Source organism: Elgaria multicarinata, chromosome 3 (assembly GCF_023053635.1).
Source record: "Elgaria multicarinata webbii isolate HBS135686 ecotype San Diego chromosome 3, rElgMul1.1.pri, whole genome shotgun sequence".
Lineage (NCBI taxonomy): Eukaryota > Metazoa > Chordata > Lepidosauria > Squamata > Anguidae > Elgaria > Elgaria multicarinata.
This window is the reverse complement of record NC_086173.1, coordinates 117946462-117969239: the sequence shown is the minus strand read 5'-3', so window position 1 is coordinate 117969239 and position 22778 is coordinate 117946462. Positions and strand designations below refer to the sequence as shown.

Below are 22778 nucleotides of genomic sequence, written 5' to 3'. Positions count from 1 at the left end.
TAATGAAGTTTATAGCTTTCCTGTGCTTAAAATAAGCTCCCTATAGCAAATTCACCGTAAGGAAGAAGAACTTCACTGTAATGTATTATTATTATTATTATTATTATTATTATTATTATTATTATTATTATTATTATTATTATTTGGCATGTGTCAGGTTTCCTTTGTGCTGGCCTTTGCCCAGTATGGAGAGAATCTTTTCATCCTAGATACCTTTTTGCCCAGTAGAAAGTTATTTTTTCTTATACTCATAGGTTCCTTCTTCCAAGCTCCTGTTCATCCTCCCTTTTCTCAATGTTTGTCTGGGAAGGAGTGGAAAATGCCAAAACACAGGAGTGAAGTCTCCAGATTTCTTCTGCTCTCCCTGCAAATTGCTATGAACGTATAAATGCATTTCAACATACGCTGAAGCACAAGCTCATTTCACTTTTGGTTAAATTAACACATTTTCATGCATATTCCCATGGACAGCTTTGTTTTACTTCTTTGCTTCAGGGCTGCTATGTATGTAACACTGCTGGTTTGCTCAACTATAATCAGATAAATTAGAAGTGGGCCACAGCATCACACACTCCCTTCTCCATTTGGGAACCCAAAGTTTCCCCCACCAAGCTTAAACAGGCCCAGGTTATCATGTTTCCTTGAGATTAGTCAGTCAATATAAGGTGTTACGTTTCTGTTTTTACTTTTCACAGACTAAATCAACAGTGAACAGGTACAAAAAGATAAACTGCTATTTGTCCCACAACAGGCCCGTTCAGAAGACACCTTAAACCATGCCTTTAACCACAGTGAATAAGGCTTTTTGCTTTATTCACTGTGGTTAAAGCCATGGTTTAAGGTGCCTTCTGAACTTTCTGGCTTAACCACTGTAGTTAAAGCCATGGTTTAAGGTGTCTTCTGAACAGGGCCAACGTTTAGACAATAAATGAAACTTACTATGTGTACTTATGGCAGCTGTGTATAACAAATAGCATTTGGTCTGAAGCCACAATCCACTGAGGCTAAATGTAGTCTTCCTATCCAATTCACTTACCATCTTAAATTTTTATTTTTAATAAACCTCCCAGATATTAGCCTCTTCTACAAAAATAGTCATACAATTTATGAATCAGTGTAAGAGTATCTACTGGGACTTCCCTCCGTAATAGCAAAATCATATGAAATAAATAAATAGTTTTTGGGGGAGTGCAATCCTGAAGATTCCTCATCTTTTTCATATCAGATCCAGTTATTTTTAAGGCAGATCCTGAGACATTGGGTAAAATAGGAATTGTTTGAGGTGAAGCATGTGCTCCCTTGAAAGCTATTTTGAGCCTTTAGCAGAAATTGCCTCTTCACCTCCTAATGGGTTAGAAATTTGACTTAAAAATAAAAATATGGACATTAATATTTTTAGATTCTGATGCTAGCAGGGCTAATCCAGAACGAGCCATTTCATATCATGATGGTTATGACTACTGTATAGGGTCAGCGGTTTGTCCTCTTCACTTGATCAGTCTGAGGTAGTGGATACATTTTGAGGGCTGCTGATACCCTAAAACTTTAAACTGTTTGCCATTTCAATGAATATATTTCGGTGTGCTGCCTTGCTACATTCATTGTTTCTAGCAGCATCAGCTTTCTTGCTGAAGCTCATTGAATCTTGTTAATACATGCCTGTCCATCACATGAGTTTCAGATCAAAGGGCTGGATCTAGAACTTGCCTTCCGATCTGCCTGATTTGAGGGGATGCCCCCCTCCCCACACACACCACAGCTGAACCCATTCAGTAGGGTCACTGGACAAGGGGCTGCAGGGGCTGCCATGGAAAGAAGTAGGGGTAGGAAAGACCACTTCTGCCAATACAGTTAATCCAGTTTAAATCTGGATCCAACGAATAGCTAGGGAGCCTTATGGGCTTTCTTGGCGGGATGGTTTCTCCTTCAGAAAAAATGGCATTTGGAACAGAAGCTGGGTGGTTCTTCTGGTATCAGCAGTATGAGGCAGTGCTCTTGTCTCCCATGCTTTCTTTTTTAAAAATCTGTTCAGTGTGCATTGCTGTCCCTTAGATGGGATACTGCGTTCCCCCATTCCCATGAAGTACTATATACACACCTCTGGTGTTGTGCCAGGAAATAGTAATGTTAGAAATTTTGGGAAGTGTCTTGATGGGTTGAAGAGATGAGGTTCACAGCTTATCCAGCCAACATTGCCCCATGTAGTCCATTGTACCTTATTCTCGATTCCTACCAGTTATTGAAGGTAAAAGTCAATGAAGCTGAAAACCCCTGAGAAATGGAGCTGGGAGGAAGGAATAGAATAAATGCACCTGTGCTTCTTTCCGTCTTTTAAAAAGCTGTCATGCCAGAAAGTATGGAGGCTTGGGGACATCTTTTGCACACACAAAAATGTCTCTGCAAAGATCATTGGATATGTATGTGTGGAATGTGGATGTGCACACACCTTTTGGAGGCTGGCTCTTAGTTTGATATTGTAATCTGCACAGAGAATTTTTTATTGTTTTGAGAAAATGCCTACTTTGAATGGGGAGCAGGAAGATAGCCTTGTGTTCCAGCTGGCATGAACATTACTTACAGATAAGGAAACTCACCAGTAACTAAATATGGCATTTAAAAAATAGTTCCTATATTATACGTATAAGGCTTTCTGCCTTTTATTTTCTCGTAATGTAATAAAACCCTGAATCAAGATGCAGGTGTATCAAAATCACTAAAAGAAATACTGCAGTTAATAATTTTATTTATAAAATGCAGCTGCGATCATGTATGATGTTTTAAGAAAAATATGTTAACTGATTCATTGCGGTATTCAAGGTTATGAAGTCCATATGCAGGGCCATATTTTAGAGAACCTTGAATCTCTTACACTGGCAGACTGTCATTGCAACTTTGCTTGCTAGTAATATACAGCAGTGACACCTTTCTCTTAACTCTACAGCTAAAACCTCTTAGGACTGTTACTTACATTTTCTTATATCTTGGAACATGGCCTTCCTGTCATGAGAAAAAGAAGAAGCCACCATTTATAGACATGTGGAACATTTTAAGTTGCCTAGGTCAGAGGGAAAGATGAGTTGGCCACTATAGTATGCTTATTGCAATGTGTAGTATACTTAGGATCACTTCTAACATTAATGGGAGACAAATGTGTTTTCAAACACGTGTGTGTGCAGCTCACAGGCTTGCATGTACATAGGAACCTGCCTGGTACTGAGTCAGACCATTGGTCCATCCAGCCTAGTATTGTTGACACTGACTGGCAGCGGCTCTCCAGGGCTTCAGGCAGGAGTTTTTCCTGCTATCATGTATGGCAAGAATCGAACCTGGGACCTTCTGTGTGCAAAGTGGGTGCTCTATCACTGAGCTACTCACCCATTGTGACACCTTTGAAAAAACATGTCTTTCTTCCTTTCTCATTACGTGGCTACCAGTCAGTCAAGAAGATGATTCAAGTAATCATATCTTGGCTTGCGTGTGCAACCTCTTCTCTTTTCGTCACACCACAAATGTCTTCAGCTAATGATTGTTTCCCATTACGTTCAAACCAGGGAACTGGTTACCAGGTTTGGAACAAGTCAGGTTCGTAAGCCAACTTCAACCCACATTCCAAACCTGGTAACCATAGTTTCCCAGTTCAAATGGAAAAGGAAACTAGGGTGACTTGAGGACTTCTTATTGTTGTGTGCTGAGGAGCGAAGGGGTGGCAGGAGGCTGGAGCATGCAGTTAAAAAGCTTGTGTGTACAGCCTCTGTTTGACAAAACTTGACTAATGCTGTTTGAAAGTTGCCAGGCCTTTAGTATCCAGATATCCAGAACAGTGAAACTTGTGAGAGTATGTTAGGATTTATTGCTTAGATGTAAAGGAATGTCTGGAATCCTAATTATACAATGGTTATTAATTTAAAACATGTCTTTATTATATGGATGCTTTATAGAAAAGAAGTAATAACAGAACTTTTGTGTGTGTGTGTATGTAGGTAGGTTTTGGAGAGTTGCCATTTGATAGCACTGACAACTTCAGCAGTTGCCCTGACGTGTGTTTCCGTGTGGCAGACTACAATTTTTTGTGCCACAAGGTAGGTGCTCGTATTGACTTAATCTACCAAGGTGGCTCTTTTACTTGCATCCCGCTACATGAGAGAGTTGAAGATTGTGTTTTTGGGGGGTGGGGGAGGCGGAATGATACTTCCGTTCTTTATTTTATTTATTTATAGGCCTCTTATTCTGTTTTTCCATCCCAAGAGGAGACTTACAATATTTTTAAAAATCAATACACTCCAACAAGGAGTTGCAGATATCCTGCTGTGGGTTTTTAAGCTCAATTTAGGTAGAAAAAAACAATGTTCGAAGGAAATACCCACAACATTCCTTACTGCAACTCACAAACGAGTTTGTCTTATAACTGACCTGGATATATAACACAATCCTATGCCTGTCTACTCAGATGTAAGTGGGACTTCCTCCCCAGTAGATGTGCTTGGCATAGTGCAGCAAGACCTTAATGGGCATGCAGTTATTGGCAAAGACTCTGTAGCCTCTGCCTGAATTTTTTAAAACAACAACAACCCACCACTGTACGCTTCTTGCATGTTCCAGATGTCCTGACTTGGCTAATGTGAATCTCCAACAACTGTTATACTGGGTTTGGTGGTTTGTGTGTGCATGTGTGCAGCTGAAGGAAAGGAAAATCAGTGCCGTGATTCAATATGAGGGCATAGTTACGTTTTCAAATTGTGTCTCCAAATCTTGACAAACTCAAATAGGCTTGGAGGAAGTTTTTTTGCCTTGTTTGGCCTCTGAGTCCTAAAAATACTACCCATCAGGTGCTCCCAAAGCATTCGCTGGCTTGGCTGCTGGCTTTCTTGCTTTAGCTGAGGAGATTCCATGGTCTCAGGGCTGTGAATTCTCTGCTTTCAGGCATTTTTCTGTGGCCGCAGTGATTATTTCAAAGCCCTCCTGGAGGATCACTTCTCTGAAAGCGAGGAGCTGCAGACCCAACCCAGCATCCCCGTCGTGACTCTTCATGACATTTCGGAGGAGATCTTCATCAGGGTCCTCTATTACATCTACAGTGACGACACAGAGGTGAGGCTAATCTTCTTGCTCTTTTTTGAGTGTTCATCCTAGCTAGGATTGCCGTGACCCTGGGAGAAATTAGAATTGGCCGAGTTGCCCTTGTTGGTGTTGGTGCTTGTTTATATTGCCATGGCAAAGGGCTATGAAGAGCAATAAGATGCCATTAAGCTCCATTAATGTGGCCTGATGCTTTGTTGGTGTGCCAATGGGGGACAGAATTGCCCTGTTTTTCTTTGTCCAAACCTTGCAAAGCTGCTCCTGCATATCAATACATCACAGAAATGAGCTGTCATTCAGCAGTAACTCCTTGTTGGTTTATTAGACTTTTCTCCATTTGTCTCACCTGTTCTGGTGATTCTTGGGTACCCCATGTACCACTCTCTTGCTTGCATTTTACTTGAGGCTAGAAGTAAATATTTTACAGCCATCCGTAAATGTCAATAGTAGCTTTTTCTAGTCGAAAATACCTCCTTTACGTCAACACGTTCCTCTCCTACTGACTGGATCTGTGCTTGTGTGGTTTCTTTTTCTGACGTCAATGGGGAGCATTCATCTGAGGAACTCTTGACGGCACTACAATACATAGGACAGCTGGTCTGCCACTAGAGGGCAGTGCCAGTACACCATTGATATGCCGGCTAGTGCTAAAATGTTTTCTGCTGTTTCTACTGCGTTCTTTTGTCACATTCAGAACAAAGCAGCGGTTGCATTCCCCCCCCACCTGGAAAATTCTTAATCGGGCTCGAACTCTGCGATGCGAATGCTGCACCTGTTACAGTGGTTGCAATCAAATGTCACTTTAAGCCTTGATGGGTTAATAAACTACTCATAGTAGCTTATTTTGAAAATAAGCTAATGTTGTGCCCCACATGATCAGACAAATAAGTGACTGTGCATAATCTGAATCATTCCTCCCCCCTCTCCCCACTGCAGTCCTCCCGCCCCAGCAGTGGGGCTGTTTCACCCATTGACAACATTGAAACCTGTTTTAACCGTCCACAATATCCCATTGAGAAAGGAGAGGTTAATTCAGCACTTCCAGCATCACCCCGAGAAAGGGAGGGAGGCTCAAAAGCACTGGAAGTTTGCAGGAGTGGGACTAAACTTCATGCACGGTCTCCAAGTCAGCAGGCACCGGTTGAACCATCAAAACCGTGTGTGATTACACACTAAGGAGTGAAACCCCTGGGTGCACCAAAAGCTGGGTGACATGTGTAGACCTTGGAAGTTTACAGGTTTGGGACCAAACTTCATACAGAGCCTTCCCTAGCAGGGATGCACACGAGGCCCATTGAAAGCCCTGCGTGCTGACTAAGCCAGCAAGTGAAAGCACTTTTTCACCAAAAAGTGGGTGGTGGCTATAACTCCATGGAAGTTTCTAGGAGCAGGACAAAACTTCATACACAGCCTCCCCTGGCAAGGATGTACTCAAGGCAAAATTGCAACCCTGCAAAGCAGCCACCTCCCAACCTAGACCTTGTTTGACACTTGGGGAGGTTTCAGAGTGTACTGCCAGGAAAAGGGTTAGGGTGGGATTGGGCTGAAAGCACCATCAGTTGCTAGGCAGATCATGGAAGCAAAGATCTGCTGGTTGCAGGAGAGGTGGCAGAGATTTTGACCACTCTTGCCAAGCAACTTCGTAGGCGTCTAAAATAACCCAGTGTGACCGCCACGCAACACGATGACCCATGATGGGTTAAATAATCCACTCTGCAGACTGTGAATTATCAGTGGGTTATTTTGGCCAAATAAGCCATCGTGGGTTAAAAAACTCCTGACAGACAGCAGGCTAACCCATGAAGTGTTAAATAAGCCATCATGGCTTATTTAACCCATCAAGAGTTAGTGTGACATCCAAACCAGTCAGTTCTAACATGTCTCAATACAGCACACCTAAGAAATCATTGTTCATATGTTTTGTATAATAGCTGGTTTTGCTTAATAAGAACCCTAAAAAAATGTAGTAGTTGTGAAATTGTAGGGTGGTGTCCATGCTATCAAAATGGTTATGGATGCTTTACTTCTTGTGTCTTCTCCCAAGATAAAGTAAAATTAAAGTGTTTTAACCATCAGAATGCTGACCTAGATAGACCTTGGTCTGATCCAGCCCGGCTCTTCCTATGTTCTTGTCGACATCATCAGTCCATTGTAGCACTTGAATAGCTGGGAGTGGTGAATGGCCCCTCAGCAAGAAAGACTTTGAGATGAAGCCATCACCAAAATAAAATGGCTTGTCAAACCTCTTGTTAACATCCTTTGAAGCAAACGTCCATTAACAATTTTGGCTGCAGTCTTCCATCAGCCACAGTGGTGACAGGTGGAGTGGGAGGTAGAAATCTCATTCCCAAGGAAATTGTATTCGTGTCATGCAGTGAGCAAACCTCATCCCACAAGCACTGAGCTCAGAGAAGCCAACTCTGGAGAGTGAAAACACTTTCAGAGCTGAAGAAGAGCTGCAGCTTTCCTTCTCAAATGGATTTTGAGTATTGACTGCTCCTTCCCTAGAGCTGCCCTTTGCCTTATTTTGTGTGCCATCCTTACAGTTAACTACATTAACTGTCAAAGAAGGTGAGAGAGTATTTTATTTTCAGTAGCAAGCTCAGCTAATTCTTGCCTGCCTCACACCCTTAAATCTATTACATCTGGAACAGATTTCACTCTATAGCGATTTGGGATACTATTTGTAAAGGATAGATTGTTGAGGGAGCACACTTTGTTCTGTGGAGTCCTCTCTGAGGCTGGGCGTCTTCCTGTCTCCTTTGATCTGCCTTCCTGCAGGACAAGAATGAAGCTGCCAACCAGGCCATCTGTCCTCCTCTTTCTTTAGGTCATCAAGAGAGGCGTAAAACTATTCTCTTGAATTTGACTCTCTCTCTCTCTATCCCCCTCCCTCTCTCTCTCCCCCTCCCTCTCTCTCTCCCCCTCCCTCTCTCCCTCCCCCTCCCTCTCTCTCTCTCTCTCTCTCTCTCTCTCTCACACACACACACACAGTCCCATTTTTCCCTTTTAAAACCCAGGAAGGCTTCCTTTAGCATGGCTGAGGCCTCCACACACCCCTCTCCACTCATTCTTGAGTAGTGCCACAATTTGGGCATGTGCAGATTCATACTGGGCTTGCTTGCACTTGAGATATTCACTGCATTTGATTCAGTACTCAGAGGGTATGAATCCATCTTGCCTTTGCTTAATCTGGGATCTGTTTTGCTTCCACAATCATGTATTGTATTGCATACAGTAGTGTTCAGGCTAGACTACTGTAACACATTGTTCATGGGACTGCCCTTGAAAAGCATCCAGAAATCAGGCGGTATACAACCTGTCAGGCAGTGTTAAGTCCACTCCTTGGAAGAATGGTGCAGTAGGATTATGAGGGGAGAGGGAGGCAGGTGAGGAAGATACCAGGGTCTGTTCCAGCTGGATTCCCCACACCTGCCCCCCGGCCCCAGCCATCATCTGTCCTTTGGGAAGGGTCTGGACTATGTAATATATGTTAATATTGTTTGTTTATGACTTTATTAATAAATGTTGAGCCTTGTAGATGGTTAATCCCACCAATTCCTCCAACCATTCAAATGCGTAATGGAAAACAAACTCTTTCCCAATCAATACAATCGTGCTAGATTAAAAGCTGTTTTTATTGTTCTTACCGTTGGTACTTAGTAAACGTTTCAGTTGTCAAACCCTCATTCTCAAAACCAGAGCTCCTGCGCTATACACAACACTCACTTGAGCTCACATTCTTCAAGCATTTAGTTCACAAATCTCAGCATCTGGACCATTTCTTCTTTTGCTTTCACGCTAGGCTTCAATTTCTCAGTATACATTGCCTCCTTGAACTTCCTCTGTTTAAATTTGATTCATTACCAATAGATTTTAATTTAATTTAATTATTACACTTTCAAGGGATGTTAAACATGTGGACTGTAAGATTGAGGTCAGTGCCATCACCTTTCCCCCTGACTTCAAAACATATTAGTTAGGTCACAGTTCTATGACTCAAAATGCCTCACCAAGCAATGCTCAGTGTGTGGGGAAAATGAAGGTGCCTGTAGAATAAAGGCACACTGTATAAAATGGAGTGTTTGGAGCACCTGGTATGCCATGTTGGAGAGGCAGGAGACCAGTCATATTTCAGATAAAAGAACATCTAGCAGACACAAAGTGTAACATCCGAAATAAACCAGGGGCGCTGCACACACAAGAAGAACGTGCGGGTAAAATAATTAACGTCTGTTTTGGCAAATAAATCAATTTTACCTGAGAGGAAGATCAAGGATCCTGAAACAGATCAGCTTTTCTTCACTGCTAGCAGTGGTGGGAAAAGAAGAATCTGTATGAGGATCTCTCAGGACGGGACTGGAGAGTACAGGTGGTGGGAAATTCAGTGGTGCTGTTGCTGCCAGGCACTTTTGGGGACCTCAGTAAAGGCCTTGGGGCAGGGGGCTACACCCCTGGTTTAGAGCCTTCAGTTATATAGAACCGAAATCCACCAGACCTTTGTGGGAAACATATCAGAGCATTGCTGGTTTCAGTTCCAAACAGCAACAAAACTGCTTGCAAGGGGACTCCCAGGTTAATGACACATGGTCCCAATAAAAGTGAAGAGCCAAGGATTTGAACTGACGAGGCAAAGAGAAGAGGCAAGGTCAGATTAGTCTTGGTATTATGTTCCGGAATTTCTTTCTGGTTGGATGGGCGGCTTAAAATGGTAGAGAGGAGGAAATGTCAAAGCCAGAGAGCACAGCAAGAAACTAGCGGTAAACCAGATTCCTTGGAGCTGAATCTGTTGGAAGAGGGGCTCACTCAGCTCTTGTAGAGAGGAGTTCATGAAGAACAGAAGAATATTGCATTTGCTCAGTGAAATAAACAGTGGTCCAATTTGGGAGTATGCATTTTGAATCCATGCAATGGCTTTTGGAATAGTATCATTAGAATCCTTCACCTCAAAAGACTTTGCTGGCATTTGCCATCTTTTCAGCTTATTCAGAAGTGATCCTTAGGGGTGGTTGTGGATTCCTGTGGTTGTATCCATCTCATAGATCTCCGGCTCCTTCAGCAAAAGCTCTGTGAAAGGCACATCCCACCTGGATGCACACACCAACATTCATGGGAATCATTATAAACCCTGTCCCCTGTGTAAAGCTGCCTCCATTTACTTAGTCAGCAACAGAGCTCAGCCGTGCCGCATATTTCAATGCTAGAGTTCAGTACAGGGAAACAAGTAATAAAAGCATGTGCCTGTCCCTTACCAGTGTCCCTTACCCTAACTTCAAACAGCCTAGGAGGTGGGAGCATTTGCAACGAACATTTAGAGGGTGAGGGAAGGATTAAGCACTCAGCCCCTCCCTGCTGATTCTTCCCTGTAAATGCTCCTTCATTAACATTATGAGACACACACTGGGCTGGAAAGCCAATGTTCATCTCATAATGTGCACTTCCGTCCTTTATGACTTCAAAGACCACTTTCTGTGTTCTGATTTTTCACTCACCATTAGGGTCCCTAGGGTTGGGGTTGATGTCAGCAGATAGCGATGGCAGCTTAAATTGAGTGCTCGGTGTAAACTGAAGAATAGCAACAAATAAGAAATTCAGCATGAGGCAGGGATCAAGTTAGGTATGCAAAAGGGATTTGAAATTGTATTTTGGACTGCGGGAAGTTGCAGCAAGTCTAGGACTGTTAGATGATCATGAGAATCCAAACATGCAGCCCAAGCTAGCTAAGTTTTTAAGTAATGATGGCACAGAGGCCAAGTCAGCTCTACTGAGTGAAATTTTATTTATTTATTGCATTTTCATACTGCCCAATAGCCAAAGCTCTTTGGGCCCAGGGACACACTTAGAAATGACAGAATTTCTAAAAACCCTCTATAAAGATCTAAAAGCAAAGTGGATTAACTGCTGTCATCTGCTCTGATTTTAGATCTTTATAGAGGGTTTTTAGAAATTCTGTAAATTGCGCCACTAGACAGTAACATCTCGGACGCAGCAGTAAAATGGGTAGATATTGCAGGGACATCTGGTGAAGCATTAGATCTAAGCATCAAGAACCAATGGAAGCTAGAAGAAGCTTTCCAAAACCACACTAGGATGCAAGTGCAGCTAGAAGACCTCAAAAACCACAGCCACCATCTGAACCTGAGGGCATGCAAGTATGGTAGAATGAAGACATCACATGATTGATCACCTAGTCAGCTGGTTTTGCCAGATGTTTGGATTACAGCCACAGACTTTGACCAAAACCAAGGACCAAGGTGTGAAAATTTCCCTTTGGCTCTACCCAAGCCTATTAGGACCCCATAAAGCCAGTGGTTTCTGATTGTCAGACAATAGAGGTAAGAAGAGTAATGAAACAAGGCTGGCCGCTCTCACTGCTGCTATTTGCAATCTTGGTTGAGCCGTTGGTGAAGTTTGTAAAGCAAACTTAAAATTCAGGGCATTACACACAGTGGGGTAGAACACACCATAGGGTTATTTGCAGTGGGCATATTCCTGCTGCTATCCAGCCCGGTAAATGCTATCCCAGCGATAATGTTGGAATTGTATGATAGTGACTTTTGTAGCGGGCATGCAAATCAGCTCCTGAAGTCAGAAGTGCTATTGCTAGACAGTAAACCAGAAGCCCAGGAAATATTAATAATCCACTTGGGGCTATTCATTTGCCCCAAATCTACTAAATAACTTAGCTTGTAAATCCCCTCCAGACTTGACCTACTTGAAAAAAACGTAAACTACGGTCCATTGTTGTGCCAAATGTAACAAGATCTTAAGTAATAATAGAAAATCAAATTCTCTTGGCTGGGCCACATTGCAGCAGTTAAAATGTCCATTGCAGCCAAAAAAACAAAAGTTTTATTCCAAACGCTACTAATTGCTGTATCACCTAAAAGCTTTGCAACCTTACAAAAGATGTTTAATTTATGTATTGAGGGAAGCAATCTAGGCTCAGTTGTAAGTTTATGTACAAAGAAGCGTCCTATGCCAAACATCTGAAATACTGCGAAGTGTTTCAACTTCGGCAGCTTCTCTCCCTCATACAGAATGAGGAGATGGAGGTGAACATGGAATTCTTACAGGGTCATCCCGTTTCTCCCAGTTGCCCTAAAAGAACCTTAAGAAAATCAGCAACCTGTTCCTTAGGGCAGGTCTTTTATGGGTCCGAACATTTTGGGCCCAGGGACACATTTGGAATTTTGAGAGATTGTCATGGGCACCACAAAACTGGAAAAATTCGGGAGAACCTCTCCCATGCGGTTTGGGAAGCAGAGTAAGTGGCATGTTTCAAACGCCTCCTGAAAACACACTTGTTCACCCAGGATTTCCCCCGGCTTGTAATTAAATTAATCATGCTGCTCCATTTTTCTGCTTCTTATATTGCTCTTAGTGGGATTGTTTTTAATATTGTATTTTAAATGTGATTTTAATATTTACACGTGAACTGCTTAAGGATTGTATTATTTTTGGTGGGAAATAAATATTTTTTTATTTAAAACATTTATATCCCACCCTGTATCAATAAGATCGCAGGGCGGCGTACAAATAAGTAAAATGGAAGCATGGCCATCCCTCTCTCACACAAGCATACATGCTGAGGGTGGGGAGATGAGGGAAGGGAAGCAGAGAGAGGAGCAGAAATCTTACACAGTCCCAGGGAGAAGGGAAATACACACACATAGAGGGAAGAAAAAAATATAGACCCAAACAGGAGGGGGAAGCCATAGATGTAGAGACCTAAGGGAAGAGGGCACACAGACACACCAACCTCTGGTGGGATGGGGTGGGGGGACACACCACACAGACCCACAAAGGGTGGAGAGAAGGAAGGAAGAACGAATGAACAATCAAACACATACTTCCCCTCCCCGCTACACACCATTTTCTGTCTGCCTTTTAAAACATTTTTACTGGGTGCTTTCTATTCCTGGTTGCTCCATTTTCTGCTTGACTGCTCACCTCAGCCTGGAAAAGTACATAGAGTTGAGAGAGACAGTGGGAAAAGAGCATCACGCTTCTCACTTTCACCTCTATGTGCTCTTCAGGGCTTAGATCGCTGCCTTCCCATTTCTGAAGGGCGGCAGAAGGTAGTGAAATGGAAAGAGCACAGAGGCTTCTTGGACACCTGGAGCGGTCTTCACGGGTGCTCCTGCGCCTGGAGGTGCCACGTTGGGGACACCAGCTTCAGAGCAACTTTGGCAGTTCGGAAGATTTGGTATTGAAACCTCCGTTGCAAAGAAACATCAGGGTCTTTTCAGTATTGTTAGAACCAAACTATTTAAGTTTTAATAGAAAACTAAACTTCACTTGTCATAGAAAATTATGAATGCTATACTGCAATTAACTACATTTTAGCTGAATGAATAATAAATTACACATGTCCGGGGGTGTGGGGTGGGGAATAGAAAAAAGTATGATCTCAGAAGTCACTCACTTGAGTGAAATCGTAATGTCTGCTTGGGGCAATGACTGTTGAAAATGGCCCAAGAACAGAGAATGTGATATAAAACATCACATAGAAAATAAAGTGCCCTTGCTCTTGCTTCAGATTTAATGTGCTGTTGCTTTTTTACTATGGAAAATAAATCTTTTTTCCCAGATTGCCACAGGAAAGAGATTTGCTGTTTTAGATCTTTTGGGGTCTTTTATATGGGCAGTGACCCCATGGCAGAGAGCATCATGCAGAACCTTCAGTAGAGGGATGTGCAGTCAGACTGAATTGTTCTGTGAGAACTTGGGATCTCCAGGGTAACATGCCACCTTGTTTTATTTCTCCATATTAGGCAGAATGAATCTATCCTGTGGCTATGTCTAATTTAACAAAAGAGAAAGCTTCTATAGTATAACATTTATCTATATAAGCTAAACAGCTTGAAGCTATCAATCAGATCATAATTTAGCATCTGGTCCTGATCACTCTCTTGATCACATGATGAGCTGGCTGTAGAACTGAATGTTGTCCCCTCCTCAAACTGACTCCCACCTATGGCCTGGCTCCAACACATGTAAGAGGCCACCTTTTTTCCTCAGTCCTGTTGTAATTCCCAAGACCAGCTGACAGCACCCTTTTAGTGATGACTTCTGTGCACGGTTCGCGCATCACATATCTATGCTTGGTGAGTGATCTGCAACTGGAGAGATGCTCAGGCCTGAGCAATTTCAGAAGAGGTTTTGTAAAACCTTTTTATTGGTATGGATTTGAGCCAGCAAACTAAAGTCTGTTTGATTTATCTTGTGTGAGTGTTGAGATTTATATGTGTTTAGATGTTTCAACTACTTACCAACTTCAAGTCTTTGGGGAAAATATAAATAAGTTGTTTAATTCTTGTTTTTGAATCAAGGGGTGAACAGTGTTGCAGTCAGATGTGGTTTGGTGTCCAGGCAGGATTCTGGTTTTGATTGATTCGGAGCCCATCTTGATTGGTGCCCATATGTCTTGGCAGCTTTCGCCTGAGAATGCCTACGAGGTGCTGTGTGTCGCAGACATGTACCTATTACCTGGGCTCAAACGTCTATGTGGGAGAACTTTGGCCCAGGTTCTTGATGAGGACAGTGTAGTCAGCATCTGGAAGATTGCAAAGCTGTTCCAGCTGACCCGACTGGAGGACCAGTGCACAGAGTACATGGCAAAGATCATTGAGAAGGTAAGGGGAGAAACCTTCCCTAGTTATGGGTTGCATGTGGCAGCTAACAAATAGTGTTTGTCTCTTTATTAAAAGTCTTTCAACCTGATCAGTAGTTGTTCGTATTTCCAAGAATTGGGTATCATGTTCACTAGGAAGTGTATGCTTGCAGAATAGCAAGGGATGTTGAGGAGTGAGTTGGAGGGTGACTTCCCACATTACAGTGAAAGATGTTAGAGCTCTCCCACAGCCTTCTTCTACTTTCTCGGTACAGTTATGCACAACAATGTTTAGGAAAAGTACTGGAGTCTCCAGGTTACAAACCTCCCTCTGAGCTAGGCTTCACATTGCTGATATTTATTTAATTGTTCCATTCATATGCTGCCTCTTTTCCTCTTGCATGGAATCCAAGTCAGCTCACATGGTGCTCCTCCTCTTTACTTGATCCACACAAAAAACTTGTGATGTAGGCTAAACTGAGAGTCCGTGATTGGCCCAAAGTCACCCAGTGAGCTTAATGGACTGGTAGCAATCATACTACATCAGTCTGGTTGAGAATTGATAATAGCCCTAGTGGCTCAGAATGTGAGCAAGGAAATCCCTTATTAATCTCATCTTGGTCATAAAGTCCCTAGTTGGCCCTGGAAAAGCCATGACTATTATTTTGGTCTCAGGCCCCCCGCTCCCCCAAATCTGTAACATGGGAACGAATGTCATCCTAATTTACAGGACTGCTGTACTAGAAGAAGGCATGCGGTATTTTGGACACTTAAAAGCATACAATATAAACACTAAGTGTGTTTTTTATTTGTGAAGTGGTGGGCCTCACTCAAACAAGTCTGAGACCTCCAGAGTTCTATGGATCATTTGATTGTTCCTAAGCTAGTAGTTTGGTTAATTTACTTGGCAATATGCAGGGAGTTTCAGAAACGGAGTAACATGTAAAAGCTTTCAGTATACTAAGTAGTCCTGAGGTGTGCTTGCGCAGTATGTATTGTGGGACAAGGACTCCTCACGCCTACGAACTTTCTATTATTTGTATTACCAGATTCAGTGTAGAACTGCTTTGCTATGTGACAAATGACTATATGACTTCCATGAAGGAACATTGGCCTAATTATAAATAAGAACATAAGAAGGGCCCTGCTGGATCAGACCAAGGGTCCATCTGTTCCTGCACTCTGTTCACACAGCGGCTAACCAGCCATCGGCCAGGGACCCACAAGCAGGACACGGTGCAACAGGACCCTCCCACCCATGTTCCTTCCTACACTGAATTTTGGTTGCAAAAACCAGTTTAAGCTATGACCTTGTGGGGTGAAGGAGTTGAAAGATGTTTTTACAGCAGGATGAATTACTACATGTAAACCTAGGTCATGTACAGCGCATGTACATCCTGCTGCCTAAACTCTGCTTTATCCCTGAGAGATACTTATTTAAGGAGGTATTTAAATCACTCTGACTAATCTGCTGCAGAAATTAAATTGCAAATTGTACTTTAAACAGCCAGTAGTATATATTCATGCTAATGTTTGTCCCAAGGCACGTGCAAAATGGACTTGCTTCTTTCCATTTCATTTCACACTTGACCAGTTGTAATATGAACAGACTCATGTGGCAGGCACAATCTTGCTTTTGCTAAGTGTTTTGGAGCCCAGTCAACTCACTGTTGTTTTTTTTTATAAATGGCTCTAATTAGCACTCCCACATGAGTTGCAACATTCTTAACAGGCTTGGAGAGAGGTGTGAAATTCTTTCCTGCCTGTGAAAATACACTGAAGAAAATAATTTCTTAACAGTTCCTCTTATACAAAAGTTCCTCTCCTACTTTTTTCAGTAGGGACAAGCACGGTTTCATTGGCTGGAAACTGTTCTCATTGGTGATTCCTCTGATGTCCAAACAAAAGTGAAAGCGTCCCACTTAACCTCACTACTGCAAAGAATTCTGGGAGATGTTCTTTTGTTACACTTTGGTCCTGCTACTACAAAAAGACCCATCAACAGTAGCTATTTGTTGAATAATTTACACTGGAATCTCAAAATATGGGATAGAAGCATGTCTGTTATGGGCTTAGGTGGGTCTCCTAATTTATCAGCTACCTTGTGTCTGCAAAAAAAATTGTTATAAAGATCTGTTTCTGTCTCAGGAATATTCTGAAAAGCATTTTTTTAAAAAAAGAAACATTGCATTAGTACCCACAAAGGAAGGAGTACAAATTGTAGGTGGCATGCTCCTTAATCTTGCTCTAATTAAATGGGTGCAATATAATTGCCCAAACACCACTTTTTCCATTAGTTTATGTTGGGTAAAGTTTGCTACTGTGTTTGAGAAATAGTCTAGGAAATGATGGGATGGATGGGGGATGCTTTGTACAGATCATTCTGGATAATGGGATGAGGGTCATGGTTGGTTCCCAAGCGGAAGGCCTTTTCATGTCAAACATTTAAACAATGTTTCAAAGAGTTATGTCCCCACTTTTTCATAGCATTTTAAAGATTTCGTTTTAAGGATTAAAAGGCTTTTCTTGCCTGCCTGTTTCCCATCAAGTGGAACTGAATTAGATCTGCTTCTGGAAAAGCTGGCCTTTGGTGTGTGGGGTTTGTTCTTTCCCCCCTATTCTGCAATTTAATATTTTATTTTAAACATGCACCTTTTGGGAGTAGTTCATGCCTATGTGGTGCAGAATGATGCACTGTGAATCCGAATTATTTCTCAACGACTACTGTTGCTGTCTAAAATGTAGGTGAAAACCGTGTGCTAGGGACTCTCCCATGTTCATCAGCCGGCCAGTTCCTTGACCTCCCTTTACCTCTTGCCTCTCCAGCTAGTGGAGCTTGAGGAGTTTGCCGTGGCAGTGAAGGAGAACGCCGAGGCGGTGGAAGAGCGGCAGGAGACAGACTCCATTCCTCTTGTTGACGACATCCGTTTCCACATAACTAGCAACGTACAAACATACAGTGCCATTGAAGAGGCTAACCAAAAATTGGATGCTCTGGATAACCTTCTGGCCAGTATAGGACTTGAATGCTAATCTGGGACGTCTCCTTGTGTGACTATATGGCGGATCAGCTCAAAGTTCAATTATTGATGCTATTCTCTTCTTTTTCTCCCTCCTTGCTCATGAATCTTGTAGCTCCTTACTCTTTTATGCATGGTTTTAGTTCCTGACATTTTTAGTATCTTGACTATGGCATCCTGATACATTTTCTTCCCCCCCCCAAAAAAAAAACAGATCTCAAAAGCAGCTCAGATTTTAAATGTGAATCTTGCTCTTTGTACACGATAGTGCTGGTGGATAGTTTGTAAGCCCAATATAACGAATGTACTATTTGGCACGTTGTAATATCACCAGATGTTGCAGGCTGACAATGCCTAGTGAAAATTGGTGCAAACTGCAGAGCATTGGCAAAACAGGTTCCTGCAAAGAGACCAAAGGAGATGAAATTCAAGACAGTGACTATTGAGGAATATATCAGATCTATATTTGACAGGTTAAGCAGGGAGTTAGATGCTTTTACAGAACGATAGGGGTGTTGCATTGCTGTGATAACTACACTTTCCTGCTTCTTGCCTTGCAGAAGACAGTCCCTATTCATCCTGTAGCCTGTCTTACAGATTTTCCGAGTTGGAGCAGAAGACAACCCTCAGCTTAATTCCGATGCCTTGTTCTTTCAGAAGCTCATGTTAATTCACAAGTTTGTTTTTTATTCCCCACTTCCATTATACTCATTGGAATACAGTTCTCTTCCAAATTGCATGGCTTGGCGTTTGTCTTGGGTACAGAAACACTTGGCCACTTACGGTTTTGTTGCTGCTGCTTTTGTAAGGGGCAGTCAAATGTGGACGTGCAGCAGGAACGCTAGTTATATATCTGTTCCATTGCAAGCTTAGTAGTGACATTTCTTAGATTTGACGGGTTTTGAGGGTTTAGTTGAAGTGGTTTACACTCTTCAAATTCTGGTATGGATTATGTATGTGTGTTTACATCTGAGCGTGGCATGCATGCATGATACCATGGTGGACAGATACATCATTGCTTTCCTGTGCTGTGTAAGCAGAAATTAGCCCTGTGCAGATGTTGGTATTCTATGGGATGGGGGAATTATCATCATGATGACTAGCTCCACCCCATTGTCTGAACATTTGACATCAAATTTGCATATGTGCATAGATCCAACGCAATACTGAAGTTTATAGATCATGCAATTTTGGTTGATGCACATTGGGGGATCTTATACCTGGTATATACAGGTGGATCCCTATGCAAATGTAATATTCAGCACATGGCTGTTGGGTGCACTGATAGCATTGGGTCAAATGACATATTCTCATACAGTGCTAGTATCTATTTTAGGCTGTTGACAACAGAAGGTATAACTGGCTATGTGAGGCTGACAGTTATGGTTGCTAAGAGTGAAAAGAGAAATAAAACCCTACATTGGCAAAGTGGGACACATGCATCCCCCTTGTTCTATGTGAATGATATCTAGGGACTGGAGACATGCAAAGCAATGGGGCAAGGACATAGGAGTGGCCTCAGTTTGCATTACCTATGTGCTGTTCTGATTGGCCTGTGTTAACCTGCGTCAACATTTTGGGCCGATATACTGCATATTGGATGTTGGAGAACCAGCTATAGGGGCTAAGCTGTTGGTGACCAAAGTCTAAGAAAACAGTGGCTCACCAACACCCAGAGGGTGTTGTGTGCTTTCCCCCCACTCCTCGCCCCAAAGCGTGGTGCAGTCAGGGCTGCATTGTGCCCATTCCAGCTTCACTGTAAGTATTTATCTCTCTGGTGAATTTGGTAAAACATCAGGCATGCCCTGGGGTGTCCCTTAAGGCTACCATGCATTCATGTGTTTTAAAGGCAGAAAACTTCCTTTGATTTTCCTAGTGATCACTTCTTTGAGACTTTGGCATTTTCTCCCTGGATGATAGAAGGAATCTAGGGAGGTTTTGGGGGAAATTGATAAATGCAGGAGAGGGGTGTGTTGCCAAATCTGGAAACTTTTACACAAGCCAAGAACATGCAGGGCTCTGTAGCACTTTGCTTCTTTAGGATTATGTGCTTATGGATACAAATTTGAAAGAGATGAGGTCCATACTGGATTATCTTAGCTATGCAGAGGATGATTATTCCTATACAAACACTGCTGCTGAGTGTTACTGCAATTGCATTAGTGGAGGCATTGATATGGCAGATGTGATGCTGTTGCCCCCATTACTTCAACTTTCCATGCACTGATAAGTACTTGCAACCTAAGTGAGGCCAAGAATGTGCTTCTTCCTTTCCATGACCAGGGCTGTGATGAAGTGATAAACCTATGCTGCTCCCCCCACCTCAATTTTCCTGTATAGTTCTTTATTGTGACTTGAAGGTACGTAATATTATGCAACCATGTAAGCAGAGTTGGGGCTCACCAGAAGGTATTTCTTGCTAAGCTAGACATACGTTTCATTAAATGCTTTGTGTCAGGCTTGAGATGCAATGGAAAGAGATTGATATGTGTGTGTCCAATGTCTTAGAAGACAGCAACTCGTGCCACTGGAGGGGTACGGTAGCTAAACTGAGTATGTTTTTGGTGTTGCTTTGGCTATCTCCAAAGGCTAGTATATTATCCTGTATGTGGTGTTGTTTCCATCTGGACTCTTTTAAAGAAATTGAGACATTTAAACTATGTCTTGGTTCAGTCTCTGCTCTCCAATACACAGAACATCCCATAGCAAAGTTGAGTCTTTAAATGAGACTCTCCCTGAGTGTGCCCAGATCTATGCAACATGTTACCTACGTTGGAGCTATAAAGCAGGATGCAAAGGTAGTTAAGTACTCATGCAGTATTTGTTAAGTGAAAACCCTCACCTTTATAAAGAGTGGCTTTGAATTTTTATGCTTTGTTTCCTGATGTTGTGCCAAGGAAGGCAGACTTCTTAAAGGAGTGGTGCTTATTCAGAATCAAGTGGAACAGCTGAATTATGCAGGAACAGTAAACTAACCACCCGGCCAAAGCTTAACTTTTCATTTAATCAAAGGCAATTTTAAAAGCCAAGTTTGATTATAGAGTACTTGGAACCCGGACTGTTTAGGCATAAATCCTCTCTGTTATTTGTGGGTTTTTTTGTAAGGGTAAGCACCTGAGAGGGCACCTCTGTGAGCAAAAGGTCATCGTGTCAATGGAGAGGGGGACCCATAACTTCTTTATTCTTCTTTATTCGTCCTCATAGTCATCTCAGTTATTTTTCATAATACATTATATTTAGCAAGCCAGTGATTTTAACCTTTAGAGTTTACATGACCACTAAATTATTGAGGCAAAAAGAAATTGAGAAGCACAGGACAGACTGAAAAAAGCATCTTACATTTCCCCCCTTCCAAGTGCCTAGTAAAGCAAAACTGAAATGGCAGGAAACATGCCATTGGGATCCTTTCACTGAATGTTTTTTCCTCTTTTTAAAGAATTGTATTGCCAGTGAAAATGTTGTTAACTTCTGGGATGAAAAGTCAGGGTGCACTTTCTATTTTCTTAACCCAGTGACAAAACTTTGCTCAGACTGTTAAGTATGCTGTATAAAATCCGAGTGGATTGCCAACGTGATTGAATTCAGTAGCTAAGTTCAGCTCCTTGGGTAAATTGTTCCATCATTCCAACTGTCTGGTAGTATTTAGTTTCTTGCCCTTTGCAAACCAGCACTGGTATGGCAGGCAGTGCTTAGCACGGAGTGAAAAATTATTGCTTTAAATGGCAAAAGAAAAAGAAAAAAGGAACTAATTGGGTTCGAATATTTATGGAGCTTATTCTTGGCTATAATTGTCTTGCATTGCAATTTAAACATAAGAGTTTTCTTTTTACTATTTATGGTCCCATTTTTGTTTATATTGGCTCCGCCCTCTATTGTTAAAAATAAGGAGAATGTAAAGCTTTTCAGAATGGCATTATAATAATATATTTAAAAGCTTAATATATAAGCATGTGTGCAGCAATAAAATCTATTTCATTAGATCTGTTTTTGACATGCCTCATTCATACTAATAACACATACTGTGAGAGGTTCTGGTTTTTTGGCATGCACTCATGTGTACACACCCACACAACTTCTGACTGAAACCCAGAGCAGATTTACTGCCCCACTGACATTGGGACCACCAGCCTCCACTACAGGCTGGGATGGGATTGTTGTGGTAAAGTCCTGATTAGAATAGGCTGTACCATCAGAACGGGAGCATTAAGAATATAAGTCCCATTAACATAAACTCCCTGTAAATTGGTTTGAGCCCAAACTGCTGTGTTTTCATTCTCAATGTGATTAGGTTTTTCATTTGGAAAGAGTTCCCCCCCCCTTTTCTTTATTTTTTATTAAGGGAGCATCCAAAATGGCATCTCTACCTGTACACTTTACCACCTCAACATGTGATCAGCTCATCCTGCACTCCATGACTGCCCTCCCCCAGCAGGCTTTTTGTATTGTATTCTGTATTGCTCAGAACTGCTTTGGCAGCCATTTTGGGGGTGTGTGAAAAATGGGCGGGGGGGGAATATAATGGGTAAAAAAGAAGGTATATTTTGCATTGGAAGAGCCAGATAATGCAGTCTTACGGTTGTCACTATTGTATGAAAACTTGCATGATGAGGCCCCTTGCTCTACCTCTAGTGCAAAGCCCATGTCACCATGGGTGCTAGTAGTCCTGCTCCTTTCCCACTTTTTTGCCCCTCAGTCCCCTTACCACAGAGGGGCTCAAGAATAATGTAAATGTGGCTCATGCATAGCGAATCCCCCCTCTGAAATTTGCATGCACCGAGGCCCTTCTCCCTCACGTGTCCAATTGTTCGCTTCCATTGGCTTCTCCCTCCCCACTGGTGGTGACCGCCTAACCGCACGGCTGCACCGGGATCTCACTGTTGTGCCACACTGATTGGCCAAGCAGGGCTGTCTGTCTTCCCAGTGGTAGACGGGTTTCCCGTGGCTGTTTGGAACAGAGGAAAGTAATTGCGATTCAATCTCGATCTTTGAACGTTTTCAAGCTTCCAAATTTTTCTGCACATCTGCACTGCTCAAGCTTCAGTTTAAAACAAAAAAGAGCAAAATCG

The 22778-nt window shown here is 42.3% G+C and overlaps 1 protein-coding gene across 2 annotated transcripts in view; it reads left to right on the top strand.

The window, feature by feature from the left end:
• The window catches only part of ABTB1 (ankyrin repeat and BTB domain containing 1), a 44562-nt gene extending 22870 nt beyond the window's left edge, over positions 1-21692 (top strand). Inside the window, exons 8-11 of one of the 2 annotated variants that reach the window (XM_063121367.1) lie at positions 3985-4079; positions 4921-5088; positions 14514-14714; positions 17519-21692. In XM_063121367.1, the coding sequence (XP_062977437.1) occupies positions 3985-4079; positions 4921-5088; positions 14514-14714; positions 17519-17725 (671 nt within the window). In that variant the 3' untranslated portion in view covers positions 17726-21692. Of the gene's footprint in view, positions 1-3980; positions 4080-4920; positions 5089-14513; positions 14715-17518 lie in introns of both variants that reach the window. The other variant, XM_063121365.1, reaches the window with a different exon arrangement.
• Positions 21693-22778: the final 1086 nt, after the last annotated feature.